The 20,248-nt window shown below is 38.7% G+C and overlaps 1 protein-coding gene across 1 annotated transcript in view; it reads left to right on the forward strand.

The window, feature by feature from the left end:
• SH3BGRL2 (SH3 domain binding glutamate rich protein like 2) overlaps nt 1-19,632 on the forward strand; it is a 60,059-nt gene extending 40,427 nt beyond the window's left edge. The window contains exons 3-4 of the mRNA XM_047859330.1: nt 12,222-12,302; nt 15,257-19,632. Of these exons, the coding sequence (XP_047715286.1) occupies nt 12,222-12,302; nt 15,257-15,268 (93 nt within the window). The 3' untranslated portion in view covers nt 15,269-19,632. The remainder of the gene's footprint in view (nt 1-12,221; nt 12,303-15,256) is intronic.
• The last annotated feature ends 616 nt before the right edge of the window (nt 19,633-20,248 follow it).

Below are 20,248 nucleotides of genomic sequence, written 5' to 3' on the forward strand. Positions count from 1 at the left end.
TAGGTTAAGCATCCGACTTTGGCTCAGGTCATGATCTCGAGATTCATGACCTCAAGCCCCGCGTTGGGCTCTGTGCTGACAGCTCATAGACTGGAGCCTGCTTTGGATTTTGTGTCTCTCTCTCTCTCTGACCATCCTCCACTCATGCTTTGTCTCTTTCTCAAAAATAAACATTAAAAAAATTTTTTTATAATAAAAAAGAAGTGAAATCATGCAATGTTTGTCCTTTTGTGACTAGTCACTTCACTTAGCATAATGTCTTCAAGGTTCATCCATGTTGTATGTCTTAGTCTATTAAGGCTGCTCTAACAAAAATTGGGTTATATATACAGATTGGGTATCTTGCAAATAAGAAATGTATTTCTCATGGTTCTGGAAGCTGCAAGTCTAAGATCAGGGTGACAGAAGGGTTGGGTTCTGGCAAAGACACTCTTCTGGATTGTAGACTGCCAACTTCCTGCCAACTTCCTTCCATGGTGAAAGGGGACAAGGGAGCTCTTTTATAGGGCATTACTCCTATCCTTGAAGGCTCCACCCTCATGACCTGATCACCTCCTAAAGGCCTTTGGGCATGAAGATTTCAACATGTGAATTTTGGGGGAAGATACAAACATTTCTCCTATAGCATTGAAGCATGTGAGAAGATTTCAATTCTTTTTAAGTCTTCCATTGTGTGTATATTCCATATTTTTTTGTCCATTCATTTCTTGATGAATTGGGTTGCTTCTGTCTCCTGGCTATTGTGAACAGTACTGCTTTGAACATAGGTTTGGAAATAACTCCTTGACATTCTGCTTTCAGGTGTGTGTGTGTGTGTGTATAAAATGCAACAATCCCAATGTATATGTGTGTAGATATACACAATCTATGTCCCAATATATATGTGTGTACACATACACAATATATACATGTATATATATGCATCATATGGTAGTTCTACTTTTAATTTTTTGAAGAACCATCGTACTGTTTTCCATAGTGGTTGTGCCATTTTACAGTCCCGTCAGCAGTGCACAAGGATTCTGACTTCTCTATATCCCCACCAATACTTGTTATTTTCTTTTGTTTGTTTTGTCATGTTTTAGGTGTGAGGTGATACCTCATTGTGATTTTGGTTTGCATTTCTCTGATGATTAGTGATGTTGAGCATTTCATACACTTATTGCCCACTTGTATATCATTTTTGAAGAAATATCTATTCAAGTTCTTTGCCCATTTTTAATCAGGCTATTTGATTTTTTGTTGTTGAGGGTTTTTTTTTAATGTTTATTTATTTTGAGAGAGCATGTGAAAATGCATATGCACTCACAGTGGAGGGGCAGAGAGAGGAGACAGAATACCAAGCAGTGTCCATGTTACAGCACAAAATGTGACATCCTGACCTGTGCCGAAATCCAGAGTCGGATGCTTAACTGATTGAGCCACCCAGGCACCCCAATGGAAGAATATTTTTATAGAAAAATAACCATTTTGATCATTTTCCATGGGGCAACTTATAAGATTGTTTATATTTTAAAACTATTGAATTACTCTTTGGGTACTTTTAGATGATACTTGTAAGATGTTAAATTTGTACCTAAGCATTGGGTCTACTGCTAATCAAATAACGTTTACATTAAAGCTGTTGACTAGTTTGGTTAAGTAATGATTTGCGGGCCAACTCTGACTGCCTTTCCTCATATTACCTTAATTAATTGGAGCCTGAAAGTAGACTAGAGATGGGTTAGATTACTCTTAAGGAGTTTCAGAAAGGCTAAATGACCAGCAGTGGTTCCTTGTGGCATCTTTTTCTTTCCCGTGAAAGGAGACAAGGAGATGTGTTAGTGGCTTCTTACCATTGGTGGAAGCTTAAAAGAACCACAGAGCACCTAAATGTATGTAGTTGTATTGTTTCCAAATGCAATGTTATGTAAGACTTCTGAGAAGATTGTCTTGGGATAATATATTTTAAGTGTGTTTGGACATCTTTTTGAAGCATGCAGAACCAAGTGCCTTAATTGTTAGTTTTCAAATCCCTGATTCATACATATGATTATATATTTTTAAATAATATATTTGAATTTGAACATACTGAATTTGAACACACACATATATGTCTATATCTGAATATATTGAATTTGAACACACACACACACACACACACACACACACACACACACATCTCCACACATAAGTATAAGAAATGACTTTCAGCAAAAGTCTCCTAAGAAGTTTGTTGGAAAGAGATATTTAAAGAGATTTTCATATTGAGTTGGTTATCCAGCGTTATTGTTGTTTTTTCTTTTTTTCTTAGCACTAAAATGAATATAGAAATAGAGAAAATTGGGAAAATGAGAATAAGGAAGGGGGGACAATGAATACTGCCTTTTGAATACAACTGCAAAAATTTGGTCAATGCAACTTCTTTCCTTACAAATTGATTAAAATTTTTAAAATCCTATTTTTGATCATACTATATATACCATTTTGTGCCCTGCTTTGTTCTCTAAAAAAAATAGTTTCCCTGTCTTTGTAAGCATATATTTAGAGGTTACATATTATTCTCTGGGTTGGATAATTATAATTAACTTAATCATTCCCTCACTGTGGACTATTTAGTTGTTTCCAGTCACTTGAAATAATTGTTTGCAACTGGCAAGCTGTTCTGAAGAATGTTATTTTATAAAGTACATTCTCATTTAAGCTATTCTACTCTTTCTCCTTTCCTTATAGTCACTTTTCTCTCTTCCCTTAGAGTCATCAGTCAAACAGCAAAAATATTTGGGGGTATACTATTATCAAGATGTGAAGGGTTATTGTTGAACCCAGAAGCTGGGTTCAAAGTAAAGAAAAAGTCACTTGGTGAAATGAAAACTAGTAAAAGTCAAAATGAGATGATTATTACATGTATTGATAGTAAAAGCAAAGTTAAGTTTCTTAGGGGTGCCCAAGGTTCTAGAATAAGATTGCCTATCTGCCCAGAGCAGCATTTCGCTTGGAGATTTTGAGTACTTTGCCAAAGCATATTTTTTAAAGAGTGTTTATTTATTTTGAGAGAGAGAGAGAGTGTGTGTGAGCGAGCATGAGCAGGGGAGGTGCAGAGAGAGAGGGAGAGAGAGAATCCCAAGCAGGCTCTACACTGTCAGTGGCTCGAACTCACAAACTATGAGATTGACCTGAGCGGAAATCAAGAGTCAGATGTTTAACCTACTGAGCCACCCGGGCACTTCCCAAAAGCATTTTTTTTTTTTAATTCTTTTTTTTTTTTTTTTAATTTTTTTTTCAACGTTTATTTATTTTTGGGACAGAGAGAGACAGAGCATGAACGGGGGAGGGGCAGAGAGAGAGGGAGACACAGAATCGGAAGCAGGCTCCAGGCTCTGAGCCATCAGCCCAGAGTCCGACGCGGGGCTCGAACTCCCGGACCGCGAGATCGTGACCTGGCTAAAGTCGGACGCTTAACCGACTGCGCCACCCAGGCGCCCCCCAAAAGCATATTTTTTAATAGCAGAAGAAACACTGATATATTATGGGGCAGGATGCTGGGTTTCCATGAATTTTAAGATGGAACAAGACTTCAAAGAATTTCGCTTTCATAGAAGCTGCCTCAAAATATATTCTCCAATATTCTAGATCAGGGATTGGCCCCCTGGTAAATACGTTAGGCTTTTCAGGCCACCAGTTCTATGCCGCATCTTCTTTTTTGGTTTGGTTGTCTTTGTTTTATTTTCTAACCATTTAAAAATGTCAAACCACACTCAGCACAGAAGCCCCTCCATAGTTTACCCCTGTTCTAGATGGTCCCTTCATACTTCCTCCACCTCCTGGGGTTCTTTAGTGGTCACATTTGAGAAACACAGGATTAGCTGTTTTCCAAGTCTCCTCTGTGAAAATCAAGTATATTATCTGGCAGGATGGATATATGGAGTGGAACATAGTGAGAATTTTGGCCTATGTGGAAGCCTGACTGGCAGTGACTTGTGTTACTAGAACTCTGCTTGGAGTTAATAAGGAAAAGGAAAAAAAAAAAAAAAAAAAAGCTAAAGTTTAAATTTTTCATTGTTATTCACAGGAGATTGTGCTCTGTTTCTAAAATATGGATGTTTTGGGGGTGCCTGGGTGGCTCAGTCAGTTAAATGTCCAACTTTGGCTCAGGTCATGATCTTGCAGTTTGTGAGTTCAAGCCCCCATTGGGCTGTCTGCTGTTAGCACAGAGCCCGCTTCAGATCCTCTGTCTCCCTCTCTCTGTCTCTTCCCCGCACTCTCTCTGTCTCTCTTTCTCTCTCGAAAATAAACATTTAAAATGTGAATGTTATTTATGTAGGCTTAATGACTACATCATCTACATGATATTTAAGGGAAAGCCCTGAAAGTTACCCCAAACTCACTTTTCTTTGCCTCAATACCCACTTGGTTACTAAATCCCGTGACTTTTATTTCCTATCTAATTCTGCCCTATTTCTCTCTCAGAACTCAATTCAAATGGGCCTTCTTATTGAGCTTTCTCTAATTAACTAGGGCTCTGGTTATCACTGCTCCTCCCCCAGGTCCAGCAAACCTGTGCCTCATTCCTATTATGACCTTTATGTCATAAATTTTTTTTTCATGTCTTTCCCCTCAGCCAGTCTCCAAGCTTCTTTGTGCTCACCTCAGCAGGCATGTCTATCTTAGTATCTGCATAATGTTAGGAACCCAGAACATACTTACCAGAATTAGTCATGTGAATGGGTGAATGGCTGCACAGATGTTTTCAGCAGAGCAGGTAGCTAACTGGTTCTGTTCAGCCCCTCCTTGTCAGTTCTGAGCATTTGCATTCCCATTTTATTAATAAAAGTCAAAGGCAAATGTCTCAAAGGGAAGCTTATTGAACCTTCTTCTAAATTTTACAATGAGGGGCGCCTGGGTGGCTCAGTCGGTTAAGCGTCCAACTTCGGCTCAGGTCATGATCTCGCGGTCCGTGAGTTCGAGCCCCGCGTCGGGCTCTGTGCTGACAGCTCAGAGCCTGGAGCCCGTTTCAGATTCTGTGTCTCCCTCTCTCTCTGACCCTCCCCCGTTCATGCTCTGTCTCTGTCTCAAAAATAAATAAACGTTAAAAAAAAAATTTAAAAATAAATAAATAAATTTTACAATGAAATCTATTTGGAAAATCACCTCAATTAGAAACTCACCTATCTCACAGGTAGAATTTTCTTAGGCACTTAATCTGAGGGGTGCCTGGGTGGTTCAGTCAGTTAAGTGTAAGGTCATGATCTCACAGTTCGTGAGTTTGAGCCTCATGTGGGGCTCTGTGCTGTCAGTGCAGAGCCTGCTTCTGATCCTCTGTTCCCCTCTTTCTCTGCCCCTCCCCTGCTATTTCTCTCTCTCTCTCTCTCAAAAATAAACAGTAAAAAAAAAAAAAAAAAAAATCTGAATTTGAAGATCCCTATTCAAAGCCTTCTTTCTAAAAGATAACTTATCTAATCAAGGAGAATCTTCAAATGTTTTACTGTAAATAATCTTATATGACATCCTCACAGATACTAGGAAAGGAAGAAGGTTGGGTGGTGGGGAAAGGGGTGATATAAATTCCTCTTTATCACTTGCTGATCAGCTGTATGCCCAGAAGCATAACAATTTAATTAGATATTCTTTGCGGTTTTATCTCTTTTATATAGCTGTAGTTTTTATTCTTCTGTCTATAAATGTTTAATCTCCCATTTTCACCTCACTGAGATGTTTGCCGCAGTATTCTACAGTGATGAATCCCTGGGACACGTCTTTCATGAAAACGATGACTTGTGCCGTGAATATTGAAGACCTTCATCCAGACAGGTTGAGGCTGCCCCAGTTGCATGTTTAATAGGAGATCTTAAATAGTGTCCACATGGGCGGTTTTCTCTCTGTTAAAATGTTTCTCTTTCTGAGTGTATGCAGTTAGACTTAATGAAAAGAAAACAAAACTATTAAGACACCAAGGGCATGTTAATACTCTCAGTGTTACAACAGTAAAGAGGGTCAAAAGTGCAAAGACACTTTTTCCTCTGCCCTTTCTTTATATGCGCCCTCCCGTGATTCCCATGAGATATAGCCTCTCTTGTGAGGTTCTTCTTTGTAGTTCTCTGAGTTACCACCACTCTGTGTGAATACACATTGTACCTATATTCCTTGATGTAAAAATTAGACTGCATTTGTTTCCTTGAAAGATGAAGAGAAATTTGCATTCTTACAGCTTCTTCATTTCTCCCCCATGCAAAGATTATAGCAGCCACATTCTCCTCTGTGACCGTAATAACTATTATAAAATATATAAACATACTTAATATTTATTTTGTTTTAAAGATATTAGTATCTCTATTGAGCTGTTTAGTTGTGTGAGCATAGAGGAGGGTATGTATCTACTTTACCAAATCCCTGTGGCTTAAAGGAGAATGACATAAATGTCAATAGCCAAGAGATTCTCTTAATTAATTTTAGCCTTTTCACTTAACTCCTCTGGGTATTTTTTTAAATGTTATTGCTGGTTCCTTTTCCTATGTTTAGTACAAAGTTTTTTCCCCATCCAGTTTCAGTTGGTGCCTGGGTAGATGTATCCTCTTGCCCTGCTATCTTGTACTAGTATGGTCAGAAATGTTAAACATCGGGGGCACCTGGTGGCTCAGTCGGTTGGGCGTCTGACTTCTGCTCAGGCCGTGATCTCTCAGTTCGTGGGTTTGAGCCCCTTGTCAGGCTCTGTGCTGACAGCTCAGAGCCTGGAGCCTGCTTTGGATTCTTTGTCTCCCTCTTTTTCTGTACCTTCCCTGCTTGTACTCTGTCTCTCTCAAAAATAAATAAACGTTAAAAAAAATTAAAAAGGAAATAAATGTTAAACATGAATTAGAAATTTAAAATCCTTGGGGCGCGTGGGTGGCTCAGTCAGTTGAGCGTCTGACTTCGGCTCAGGTCATGATCTCACAGCTCGTGAGTTCAAGCCCTGTGTTGGGCTCTGTGCTGACAGCTCAGAGCCTGGAGCCTGCTTCTGCGTCTCCCTGTCTCTCTGCCCCTAACCCACTCACATTCTGCCTCTGTCTCTCTCAAAAATAAATAAACATTTAAAAAAAAAAAAGAAATTTAAAATCCTCTGCTTTGGGCTTACCCATATTTGGTGTTTGGCACAGAAATTGCTGAATGAAGCTGTTTCAGACAATACATCTTACATACTGTACCAGGATTGCAACTGTCAACTATTTTTTCCTTCTATGTCAAGATTTTATAAAATAGAACATAGCATTAATAGTCCTTACCCACTAAATTAAGACATTCTGCTCAGAGGCTACCCTCAGGCTTGAAACAAATTTTAGGAAGAATGAGCCTCTGCCCATTTTTAGCAGCAGCAGCAGTAATTCTTGTAGTCTTAAAAAAAAATTAAAATTTTTTTTTCTTCTTTTGGGTAAACCAGATTTGCTTTCGCTCATTTAGAACTGATTGCTGCCGTTTCCTTGTAGGCCTTGTATTGTTTTTATTCCCCACAGCCTCCTGTTTGGATATGCCCTTGGCATGTGGAAATAATATGAGTCTGTCACTTGTCATTGACTAAGCGTGGGAAGCAGTACAGCTTTACAGCGTGGCCGCTGTGGGTTTCCTCACTGTTCTCTTAGGGAACACTAAAAGGGCAAAGAACTTTAAGGTCTTTGTCTCAAATGCTTGTCTAGTCCATAATAGTCTAATCATGGTGTACGGGTAACGTACTTAAGTAAGCTCTGTGGAAGAATGAGACCATTGTGCATTTTACCTGTTGTAAATTTTATCATGAGCTCATAAATTCTCTTAACATTGGTTTTTCCTGGAATGCAAACAGAAGTATAGGTAACAGAAACTCCCCCCGCCTCCCACTTCTTAACAGCTGTTTAGCTTGCCGTATTTTTCTTAAAATTGCAGCATTTAGATAGATGGTCCGTTAGTACCAGTGCTCAGTTATGTTGATAACATACCTGTATAGTTCAGAAATTTCTCTTTTCATAGGCAGTTAGCACTAAAAACAACGTGAGTTTTTCATCTTTTGTCTTATGTGTGATAAAAATGTTCCAGCTTCTAAAACTGGGCGATTTTATCTTGAATATGCTTTGTATGTTTGTACCCTTTTCCAAAGATGATTTTAACTGATCATTATATTTTATAGTTATAGAAGGTTGATTGTGTAATTTGCAGGTGTATTTACAAACACTTTAGAGAAAGCATCTTTAACTATAAGGAATTCAGCAAGCCTATTTAGAAACTTCATATTGGGTTTTTAAAATACAATGCTTTTAACTTTGCAGTACAGAGTCTTAATATATTTTTTAAAAATAGAAGCCTGATAAGTGAAATGGATTTGATAAGAAAGTGGATCTTTCTCTTATATTGGGGAGTGCCTAAGGGCATAAGAACTTACAGCTTTAATAGGACATGATTTTAAAATTTCTAATACTATTTTACTCTTAAATTATTTCAGTCATACTGTTTAATGTATTGTCTCTGAAAGGAGGTATTAACAATTAAAAAATACTAGATTTTAAATTATCCATCACCTACTCTGCCTAAATATGACAAAAATAATTTATTAAACCTTTTACACTTAGAGATTCATCAGACTTTTAAATATCAGAAAACAAATTTACATAATTTTTAAAAACCCATAGTAGAGTAGAAATAGGGTTTACTCAAATTATGTTACTCACATGAGATTACATAAAACACGTAACATCAGTCATTAATTAGCAAACACAACTCATTCATCTGCTTAACCTGGTGTGTGTCAGGCACTGTCCCAACATTCACTCTAAAAATTACTTCCTTTCGGGGAGTCTGGGTGGCTCAGTTGGTTAAGCGTCTGTCTTCAGCTTAGGTCATGATCTCGCAGTTGGTGAGTTCAAGCCCTGGGTCGGGCTCTGTGTTTCAGATTCTGTGTCTCCTCCTCTCTCTGCCCCTCCCCTGCTCATGCTCTGGCTCTCTCTGTCTCTTAATAATAAATAAATGTTAAAAAAATTTTTTAATAAAGAAAAATTACTTCCTTTCAATTATTCTGCTTTTATTTTTTTTAAAAAAAAATTTTTAAGTTTATTTTTGAGAGAGAGACAGAGTGAGCAGGGGAGGGGCAGAGAGAGGGGCAGGGAGAGAGAGGGAATCCCAGGCAGGCTCCACACTGTCAGCATAGAGCCCAATGTGGGGCTTGAACTCACAAACCAAGAGATCATGACCTGAGCTGAGACAAATAGATGCTTAACTGACTGAGCTACCCAGGCACCCCTCAGTTTTTCTCCTTTTAAAGTTAATTACCAAATCTTATATTTGTGTCTTTGGAAGGAGTTAATTACCTTAATGACAATTTGTAAACTGTTGGAAGGATCCAATTCAATATTCAGGTAAGAAACCTGCTTGCCATAGTGATGTTAAAGGCAGAGAAAGGATGCACCAAACAGGATAATTTCTTGAACCCCGATCAGTGAAATGGTACTCAACTGTTCGAAAATACCATTGTTGCAAAGAATGCTTATGACATTTTTGGTTCATAGGATTTTGCAGAAGGTCTGCTAGACCTGTATTAATTGTGACGTGGTTTTTCTTACAAAAAATTGTAAAATTTTCTGTAAAATTCTATGAAATCTGTAATATCCTAGAGCCACTAGAAACTCTTATAACCTCCAACTGCCCCGTTGGTGTCTTCTTTACTTGATTGTCTCATATAGTTTCTCAAACTTAACATTTTGAAACTCCACTTCAACCTTACTCTTACATCTGGTTTCTCTCTGGTCTTTCCCATCAAGTTACAAAACTCAGAGCTGCTGCAAGTCTTAATTCTCCCTAGCTCTGTCCCCCAATTCCAGAGTCGAGTATGATCAATTCTTCCTCCTTCTGCTCGCTTCAGCAGCACATAAACGAAAAATTCTTCCTCCAGAATATAGAATATGTCTCCAGTCTGTCTGCATTTCTCTCTCTCTCTCTTCACCATCATTGGTCTGGTTCAGGCTGCCACCATCTTACCTGGATTACCATAGTACTCTTCTGACTTTTCCCCGTTTTCCTTCTTGCTGGCCTGTCTGAGCCATTCTCCACACAGTTAAAATCGCTATTTTCTTAAATTTTTTTTTAATATTTATTTATTTTTGAGAGAGAGAGACAGGGTGAGAGCAGGGGAGGGGCAAAGAGAGAGGGAGACACAGAATCCAAAGCAGGTTCCAGGCTCTGAGCTGTCAGCACAGAGCCCAATGTGGGGCTCAAACTCATGAACTGTGAGATCATGACCTGAGCCAAAGTTGGATGCTTAACCGACTGAGCCACCCAGGCACCCCAAATTCTCTATTTTCTTTCTTTCTTTCTTTCTTTCTTTCTTTCTTTCTTTCTTTCTTTCTTTCTTATGTTTATGTATTATTGAGAGACAGAGAGAGACAGAGCATGAGCATGGGAGGGGCAAAGACAGAGGGAGACACAGAATCCGAAGCAGGCTTCAGGCTCTGAGCTGTCAGCACAGACCCCAATGTGGGGCTTGAACTCACAAACCGTGAGATCATGACCTGAGCTGAAGTCAGACGCTCAACTGACTGAGCCACCCAGGCGCCCCTAAATTCTCTATTTTCTTAAAGGAAACTAGATCATTCTGCTCCCTTGCTTGGAACCCACACGTGATTTCCTTTTATACTTAAGATAAAATTCAAAATCTTTTTCTTGGTTTTACATAGTCTGACCTGTGCTTATTCCTGTCAGACCTGCCAGCTTTGCTCTTCATCAGTGTTGTTCCCTGTCCTGAATCCCCTGTTCCAGTGCTTTACTTGGTCACCTCTACGTATCCTTCAGATTTCAACTTAAAATGCCATTTTTGAAGTAGGTTTTTGCTGAGCCTCCCTCTTCAGATGGATTGCTCCTTTTAGCATGTCAAGGAAGGCCTGTCTTTAGAGGTGAACTGTATTGGGCCAGATCCTAAATGGCAGAGGGAGCTACCACCTGAAGATCTTCAGAAGGAACATCGAGTGTAAGGCCCGAGGTTGAGATGATCATGAATGAAAATGAAGCTACCTTCAAAACCACATGAGACTCAACCTGCTAAAGCATTTGAACAAGAGAGCCTCTATACAGAGTGAAATAATTAAAAGATTGTTCACCACTGAGGCATCCTTTGCAAGAAGCAGATCTTTATTCTGTAAGTCACAGTCTCTCATTTAGATTGCTAGACAGATTTCAGGAGTACTTGTGATGCCATTGGCTTGGCTCAGCAGTGGATTCATTAGGGCTTAATGACTCTGGTATACAGGGTGCCCCATAGCTGGCTTCCTCTTGGCCAAGAAGCATCACAGAAGACAAAAAGCATCGATTTCAGTGTCAGGGAGAATTGGCCCCAAATCTCAGCTTTTTCACAGATTGCCTATCAAACTTGGGTACAATATTTCTTTGCTTTGAGCCAGCCTCCAACCTGGTGGTCTGTGGTGGGAGTAAATGAAGTATTGATTGTAAGGCACCTGTTATACAGCAGATGGCTAAAAATGATTCTAATCATTGTCTGCTTGCAATATTTATCCTTAGGGTCAAGTTATCAAAGGGACTTTTACAGATTTTAAGACTGCTTTACACTAACTGAGAAACCATACAATAACACATATGCAAACTTTTGAAAAGAAACAATTGATGAACATATTGGTCAGAATTTCTTGATGACTTCTCTTGTGAAAGTAGAAAGAGAAAAATGATTCCAGGTCTGAAGCAAAGATAAATGTTACAGAGAATCTGCTTTCCTTTAGTTTTTATTTGATCTTTTTATTCTCTCTGAAGACATAGTCTGAAAGAATGTGGCAGACTTCAAAAGCAGAATAGAAGCACTTGCATTGACACATGGAGACCTTTATGGCTTTGTGTTTACCCAGTGATTTTTTTTAAAGCCCTAGATAACAAAATATCAAGAATGGAATTGGGAGTCAGCCTTTTCTATTGATGCACTAGAGTAAAATCTTAGAGTGATTTTACACAAATGTTAGTTTGGCACATGAGAGAAAGGGAACATGTTCTGGTTTCCCTTGTGTTGTCAGTGTTTTACATTTCAGTCCTATCACAGGCCTTGCATTAACAGCATGCTTACCTCATCATCATACTCAGAGAAAGTTTTATGCTCAAGCAGAGCAAATCCAGTAGATTTATGTAGCTCTTCCCTGGCCTGGATGAAGCAATGGTACATTTTTTTTGTTTCCATAAAGAATTTTTCAAAAGCACCACATACCAATAATTATTTGCTTTTGTTTGTTGTCTCTTCCTCTTTTTTCTAGGATTATGACAGTTTTTTTGAATCAAAGGAAAGCAACACAGTCTATTCGTTCTTAGGCCTGAAATCACGATTGGCATCAAAGGTAGGTAAAATCTTCTCTTGTTTTAAAATTCATCTCTCTTGAATTGTGCTTAGGGGTTGAGACTGAAGGTGTTAGGGGAATGCACGTGTAGTCTCCTAAAGTTGTAGGTTTCACTTTCTCAAATGCACATTAGGGACTGCCCAGTGTAAACACGCACAAAGAAGCCCAGGTTTTTTGTTTTTTTCCTCCAATTTTCAACTGTTGTTGTACATTAGAGTTTATTTTTGTTTATAATTTATTTTATTTATAATCTATACCCCTTTTTTCCAAGAAGAATTTAAGGGAGTGAGTGCTTTCTGTTTCAAAGTGCAGATTTACATTTTTTGAAACAACAGAATCAAAGCCATATTTTTAAGGTTTTCTGCACATTTAACTCATTTACACTGGAAAGGAGATGGTCTGTAATAACAAATGGTCAACTTGAAAAAAAACGCTACAGTTCCTAAACTAATCAACATGTTTTTTAAAGCTACTTTATTATGTCCTGTGTCTTTTATGGAACATAAAAGCCTCAGCTTTTCTAATGTTTAGACCAGAAGTTATTTATATGTATTATTACAACTTTGTGAAGCACATAGATTCACTTTCAAAATAAGAAATAGCATTTCTTTATGAAATAAGATAATATTTTGATTATTCCCCCCTTTAAAAAATACTGGGTTTTTTTCTGATCATGAAAGTAGCCTAGGTTCATTTAGAAAGATTAGGAAAATATACAAGTCTAGAGTAGAAAATAAAAATCACCCATTATTCCGTCACCCAGAGATCAGCATGTTAACTTTTTGTGTGTGTTTTTCCTTGCAATCTTTATATACAAAGCAGTTGAGGTTTTGACTGTATTTCAAGTGAGACTGAATTCTAAAATGTCTATTTTTAACACTGAATTGAAATGAGAGTACATTACTGGGTACTTTGATGTCTGTAAGTAATAGGTCTTTTGAGGCTACCCAGGATTTGTACCCTTTCTAGAACACCTATGGAAGGAAAGCAGAGACCATGAATAATATAAATTATACACCAGCACCTGCAGTTCAGAGCAATGTGAAATCTTGCTTTGTTTTTACATTAGTAAGTCCACAGATGGTTGTGGGTGGTTTCCATGCATATGTTTTAAACAGTGGCAAAACCCACACATGTAATATTTAAAGGTTCTTAAAACTATTTTTATAAAGATGGAACATTGGAATACTTGTTAGGAAAATTGTAGTATTTTTATAACATATCTCATCCAAAGATATTAAACAATCCAGATTTATCTTCAAAGAACTGGAAAAAACTGGGGTGGGAGTAATCTAATGGACACATAAATCTAGTGGACATTATTATCTATGCAAAAACCTTTAAAAAAAAATACTGTGTGTTTGCCATCTTTGTTCTCATTTTTCCTGAAGATGTAAATTCCTTGGAGACTTGAGGGCTGACTTTTTTACTCTTTAAAAATATTTATTCTCTCATGAATTTCTCAGAAAGCCCATGATCTATAAAACATGCGTTTTCACATGACTTGTGGTCATAGTATTAAACTTGGTCTTGATGCCATTGACATTTACTTGATTTCAGTAGACCATTCCAAAGGCCCTGGCCAGCTCCACCCATTCAGCCCACCTATTCAGGCTCCCGAATCAGTCCTATGAGCAGGAGCACATGGAAGTAGAGTACAAGTCCATGGTGCATTGTTTGTACCATCCTGTCTTGTGAATCGTTCAGGGCCTTAATGGTTAATAGCAACTCACACTTTATCTGCAGAGGGGAGAAAGAAAAATATCTTTAAGAGTAATTCAACCTTTTCCCCCTTCCTACTTATTTAAAAAATTTTTTTTAAATGTTTATTTATTTTTGACAGAGAGAGACAGAGACAGAGACAGAGTGTGAGCAGGGGAGGGGCAGAGAGAGAGGGAGACACAGAATCCGAAGCAGGCTCCAGGCTCTGAGCTGTCAGCACAGAGCCCGATGTGGGGCTCGAACTCATGAGCTACAAAATCATGATGTGAGCCTAAGTCTGACACTTAAGCCACCCAGGTGCCCCCTTTTTTTTTTCCTTGATAGTAGTACACACTCAGTCCACAATCCACACTCAAAGGCCTAGACAGAGCATTCACAGGTAGAATGTACTAAAAGGTGGAAGCCCTCTTTTCTCCTTTCCTTCCCTACCCTCTCTGCAGTATATGTACATAAACAATAGGGCTAGAAAGCCTGCCAAGGAACGTATAAAAACACCGTTAGCATCTGTGATTGCTCTTACACAGTGACAGAGAAGAGAGATGATAGGAAAAGAACGTCACAACTTCTTAAGATGGTACCTAGGAGAAAAGGAGGCCATTTCACCAATAATTTTCAGGTAGAACACCATCAGGTTTCTTGTTTAAATAGACTCAAGGCAGGGCCTGGAGAAGTTTCTGCTTTGGGATCCCTGCTATTCAGGGGTGATCCTCAAAATATGTCATAACTACTAAATCCTGGGCACTGAGCAGCCCCAGCTCCCTAGAGCAGGCCTCGGAAGCCGCCTTATGCCAGGTGTCTGTGTTGTGGTTGAAACATGGAGCTGTCACGGGGGGAGGGCCAGAGGTGGCACTTGGGGAGTTGGAGCGGCAGCATATTTTGGCCATGCTGGTGCTGTTCTTCAGCTATGGTCGCCCTCTGCAGGCCCCCTGAGTGGAGGACCCATGCACGCCCCACTCACCTGGGTACGAGTGGAACAGTGCCTCTGAGAGCAGTCTCGGCAGTCTCTGGAAACATGTGGCTTCTTTCCACTTTTATATGTGGGAGGTCGGTGGGATATCATAAATCTGTGCTGATCCTGAATCCTAGGATTTGCATTCCTCAATCACATGGGGGTGATTATTATGATTTCCAACATCGCCATTCCTGACATTTAAAATGTCATTGCCAGGGTTAATTTTCTTGTCAACCCAATGCAATAACTGACTTTTTTCTTTCTTTTTTTTAATAAATAGACAGAGTCTTAGAGAAGACAAGTGGAAGATGACGGAGATGCATTTTGGAGCACCCCCTGGTACTCAGCACACACCTGCTTACCTAATGCATCACTGTGACTAAAGCCACATGCATCATCAGTAACTTTGCTTGCCATGGAGAGGTGTTTTAGGAAGACATGGGTATAATGGGGGATTGCATGATTGCTTAAAACCAAATCAGGACTGTGGTGGGTTTTTTGTTATTTTCAGAATTGCCTGCAGCTGCCTCATTCACCTGGAGGTACTAGATTTTACCTGTTACAGGTGTGCTTCCTTAATGACTGAAAAATAAGTGGGTGGGACCACTGGAGAGAAAATGTTGGATCTGCCCCCGGCTGTATTTGATGCCAGTATTGTTCAGACTGGCCTCTCTTTAAGCTGCCTGGATTGTATCCTCGAAATTAGTTTGCCAGGCTATTAGAAATCTTTTGATCAGAAAGAAAGATTTGCTGGTTGACAAAGAGCTGAAAAATTTGCTGCAAAATCACAAATGTCACGATTCTGGTGCTTTGTAATAGCACCTATAGAAAAAGTTAGATGTTCTGGCCGCCTTTGGTGATGGACATTTATTTCCATAAATCCTCCAAATTCCTACAGATGTTTCCAAAAATCACTGCTGCAACTATGTGTGATTGGGACCAAGTTACAGGGATAAAAATAGTTGCTATTTTGTAAAAGATAGGCTTCTTTATCTCTTGCAAGAGAAAAATTTCATTTAAATATATAAGACAGCTTAAAAGGTATATTTTAGAAGGTGTACAAATTAATTAGATAGTAAATTTATAGGGAAATTACCTGACTCCTATCTGAAGGGATTTTCAGCTCTAGCAACTTATTTATGCATAAATAGCATATTTTTAAATGCAGCTTCCCTAACTAATAGCTGCTTATTCTATTTTGTGAATGGATTATATTTTTTTGAGAAAAGGAAGATCTTGGTTGGATATATTTTGTGAACCCTTGATGAGGTTTACTAAAAGATACTAATATTGTGGTACAATTTAATTTTTTTCCTGTGTTGCTTTTCATTGAACCTCTAGCTTTGCTCACATATCTGACCAATGTACGGTCCCAGATTTTTCAGAGTAATGTAGATCCATGTTCTCATTCCATATATGGCTTCCAGTGGGCTTTCAGAGCAGTGTATATGAGAAAGAGGCTGTCAGAGAGTAGCTCTGAATTGTACTTGGCATGTAAAATCTCTACTCCCTTTGGAGTGGATGCTGAACATGTCTACTCCGTTAGGGCAGAGGCTGCTTTTCTCCATCCTTATCCCTGCTTACAGTCTTTAGAGTTTTTAATTGCCAAACATGAGCAGTCTTAAATAGGATAAATTCCAAGAGGGCTGCCTAAAATATCCTGCTGTTCTAAGCATCCCAATGCAGGACTTGTTGGTCAGATTCTGAGCAGGATGTAAGAAATTGAAAGAATAGAAGAAAGCCCTGTCACATGTGTTGTTTCATCCTCCAACAAACTAAATGTGGACTACTCTAAAGGACTTGTTGAATGCTAAAGCTGAAATCCCAGCCTGAGATTTGCAGCCCAGGACTACAACCAGAAGAAAAGCATGCCACAGATTTCTACTTGACTAGAACAAATACACGATCCACGATTTTCTCTCCAAGGAAAGCTGTTGTGAAATTATGGGTATTACTGTTTAGTTGGCATTATTAAATAAGTTCCAGGTCATATTCCGTTTGCTAAATCCCAGGGACTATCCAGGAAACTTTTTTTTCAACTGGATACTGTGTTTGAGTAAATGAGTCTTCTGATAAGACCTAGACTTTCATTTTCAGATATCAACAATTTTCAAAGTTTAATGCTACAGTGAGCTAACTTACATTAGTCTTCTCTTCCCAGTGAGTGCTAAGAACCAACTTGGTAAGATTGAGGGAAATTCTGGGGTTGTGGGATCAACATGATATTTGCTAGACTAAGACAGCTACTCACGTTTGTTCATCTTGAAACTTTTGAATTACTGTGGTCACAGTAGGACCAGAATGGCTCTCCTGAACGGACTAGATGGATAGTAGTGCTAAATTGCTACCAGTTATACATCGTCTAACGCTCACCCCACCTTTTTTTTTTTTTTTTAATCAGCACAGAACTAGGAGAGACCAGTCCTGGCTGGTATTGTACTTGTTATGAGTGAGGTAAAAGCACACGGTATGGCATTTACCGCAATACTTGGGCTCTGCAGAGTAATGACGTATTGTCCTCTGGGACCACATTGTATTCAGAGAATATTGTTTCTTTACTTGTACTGTTTTACCAGCTAAATTCCAAACATGTAATGATTCTTGTTACCTTCTTTAACTAACTGCCTTTAGATTTGAATATTCACAGTCTTGAAAACCTAGGAAAGAACTAGGTGGGAATATTGGAGACATAGATGTAGTATCAAAGGCATTTCAAGACAGAATTTTTATTTCCTGTAGTAGGCTTATTGGGACAAAGGAAATGTGCTGCTAAAAATAAAATGCCATTTTAAAATTAGATCAAATACAGAGTGCCATCCTGCTAGGTATATTCAGACCAAAAGAAAATTTAGTTGGGAAAATAAATTCTTCCAAATTCTGGTGTTCTATTAAAATCAAAGGGATAAAAGGAAGATTTTTTTTTTTTGTCTCTCAGGCTCTGATACATTTTAGATTTGTTTCTGTTTTATAGATTCCTTCAAACACCTAGATGTTCTTATATTACATGAATTTAATGAACTAAACTTATTTTTGTCCTCTGTTATTTAAAGGTACCAAAGCCTCTTTCTGTTTTTTTATTTTAATTTGATTTTGCTACATAGCATTTTGTTTTTTCTAGAAATGCTTTTCATTTAACAGCTTTTCTTAAGTGTCAGGGCCTACTTTGATCTGCATAATTATTGTTTTTAGATTTCAATGTGTATGTGTTTGTCTCTAAAGGCATTGGTGAAATCTCAGATTTTCTATTCAGCATTAAAAAGGAATAAATTCCAGGAAACATGTATTCTGAAAATGGAGTGTTTATTCCCTACCATTTTTTTAATGTTTATTCATTTTTTGAGAGAGAAAGAGAGAGAGTGCGAGTGGGGGAAGGGCAGAGAGAGAGGGAGACACAGAAGCAGGCTCCAGGCTCTGAGCTGTCAGCACAGAGCCTGACGTGATGCAGAGCTTGAACTCATGAACCACGAGTTCATGACCTGAGCCAAAGTTGGACGCTCCACCGACTGAGCCACCCAGGCACCCCTTCCCTACCATTTCTTATACCTTTTCTAATTTTAGTTCTGTATTTGGTTGAAGACTTCCTGTTTAGTTGGGATGCTATATTTCTACCCCCATTTGTGAATCTCATACCTGAATGCTGTGGGTTACTTGGGAAAATGCAGATGGATCATCTGACCATTCGAGGAGACATTCATGTTTGTGGTCCTCTGTGTGTTTGTGTTGGGAGGTGATCACAGAATCATCTCCGACAGTGACCCAGGACGGCATTAAATCTCTTGCTCCCTTGGTTGGTTCCAACAGATGACTGTGGTTTCCTTAATACACTGAAGCTGGATTGGTGGATTTGTTCCCTTAATTGGGTGCAAAAAACCAAGTACAGTGTTGCTGCAACCCTTAAATAGCACGCCCCCTCTGATACAGCCCTCTCTGAAAGCAGAAGAAAGCATTCTGAAGGCAGAGTCTGAGGCTGATCTCATCTCTGAGCTATTTCAAACCTTAAACACCAAGACAGAAGGAGGGTGAAGGAGAAGATAAAAGAGAACAGGCTGTCAGTTTGCAGGAAATGTGCTAAATTGTGAAAACAAATAAGCCAAAGTAATCACTGCCCACTTGTAGCCCACATTTCAGTTTCCCTGGTCTTTCTAGAAATGCAGGTCAGGTTAGTTTGGTCATTCTTTCAGTCAGCATTTGCTGAGCCCCTGGAATGTAATGGGCACTATCTGGGTGGCACTGTCTCCATCCTGAAGGAGGAGAGAAACAGAGAAGCAAGAGCAGCAGTTACTACAAGTGGTGAATGATAGAGTCAAGGTCAGTTTATGGCGCTCCAGATGACAGTTTGTCTTCTGAAACATTACGTGCAATTTTTTGTGTTTGTTAGAAAGCTTTCCGGTTTAAAAATTGTTTCCTGCAATAGAATACACACACACAAACACACACACACACAAACATAAAGAGTAATAAAAAAACCCATGTGTGCCTGCCACCAGCTCATTGCCTCTCCTTTGAGGCACCGTGTGCTCTTCTCTGGCCCTATCCCATCCCTGTTTTGAGAGTGGGTCCCCTGTCCTGAGCTCTGTTGATCATAGCCTTTCTGTCCTTTATCATTTTACCTACATGTATATACCTTTAAATAATAATAAATGGCATTAAACTGTATTCTTCTGTCATTTGTATGTTCATTGCAATTGGGCATTATCATTTTGTAACAAGTATCCTGTTTATTTTCACTGCTATGTATTACTTCATTGTATGACTATATCAAAGTTTTTCCCTTCTCCTGTTGCTGGATATTGAACTACATCTTTCTTTGAAAAAGAAAAAGGCAGTGGAGCATTCTTTTTTATGACTTCTGGTGCACATACCCAAGAGTGAATGTATTACCTTGAGTAGTATTGCTGTGTCGTACAATAAAGCACATTATCAACTCTAATAGATAAGGCCAAATTGTTTGCCAAGGTCATGGTACCAACTTACACTTTCACTGGTATCCTAGAATTTTCAGTATTCGAGATTATTGCCAGTGTTTGGGATCATCAGAATCAAATTTTTGACAAGCCGAAAAGTGTAAAATGGTATCTCGTTGTGGTTTCATTTTGCACATATTTGATTACTAATAAGCTGAACATGTTTTATTATGGTAATTCCTAAGTAGGAATTTGGAAATTCTTCTTCATGTCTCCTACCCTTTTTCCTATTGTGTTCTGTTTTTAATTGTTTTTAAAAGTTCTTTATACTTACCTTTTATCAGTTAACACTTAACTATTAAAGTAAA

This window comes from Prionailurus viverrinus, chromosome B2 (assembly GCF_022837055.1).
Source record: "Prionailurus viverrinus isolate Anna chromosome B2, UM_Priviv_1.0, whole genome shotgun sequence".
NCBI lineage: Eukaryota > Metazoa > Chordata > Mammalia > Carnivora > Felidae > Prionailurus > Prionailurus viverrinus.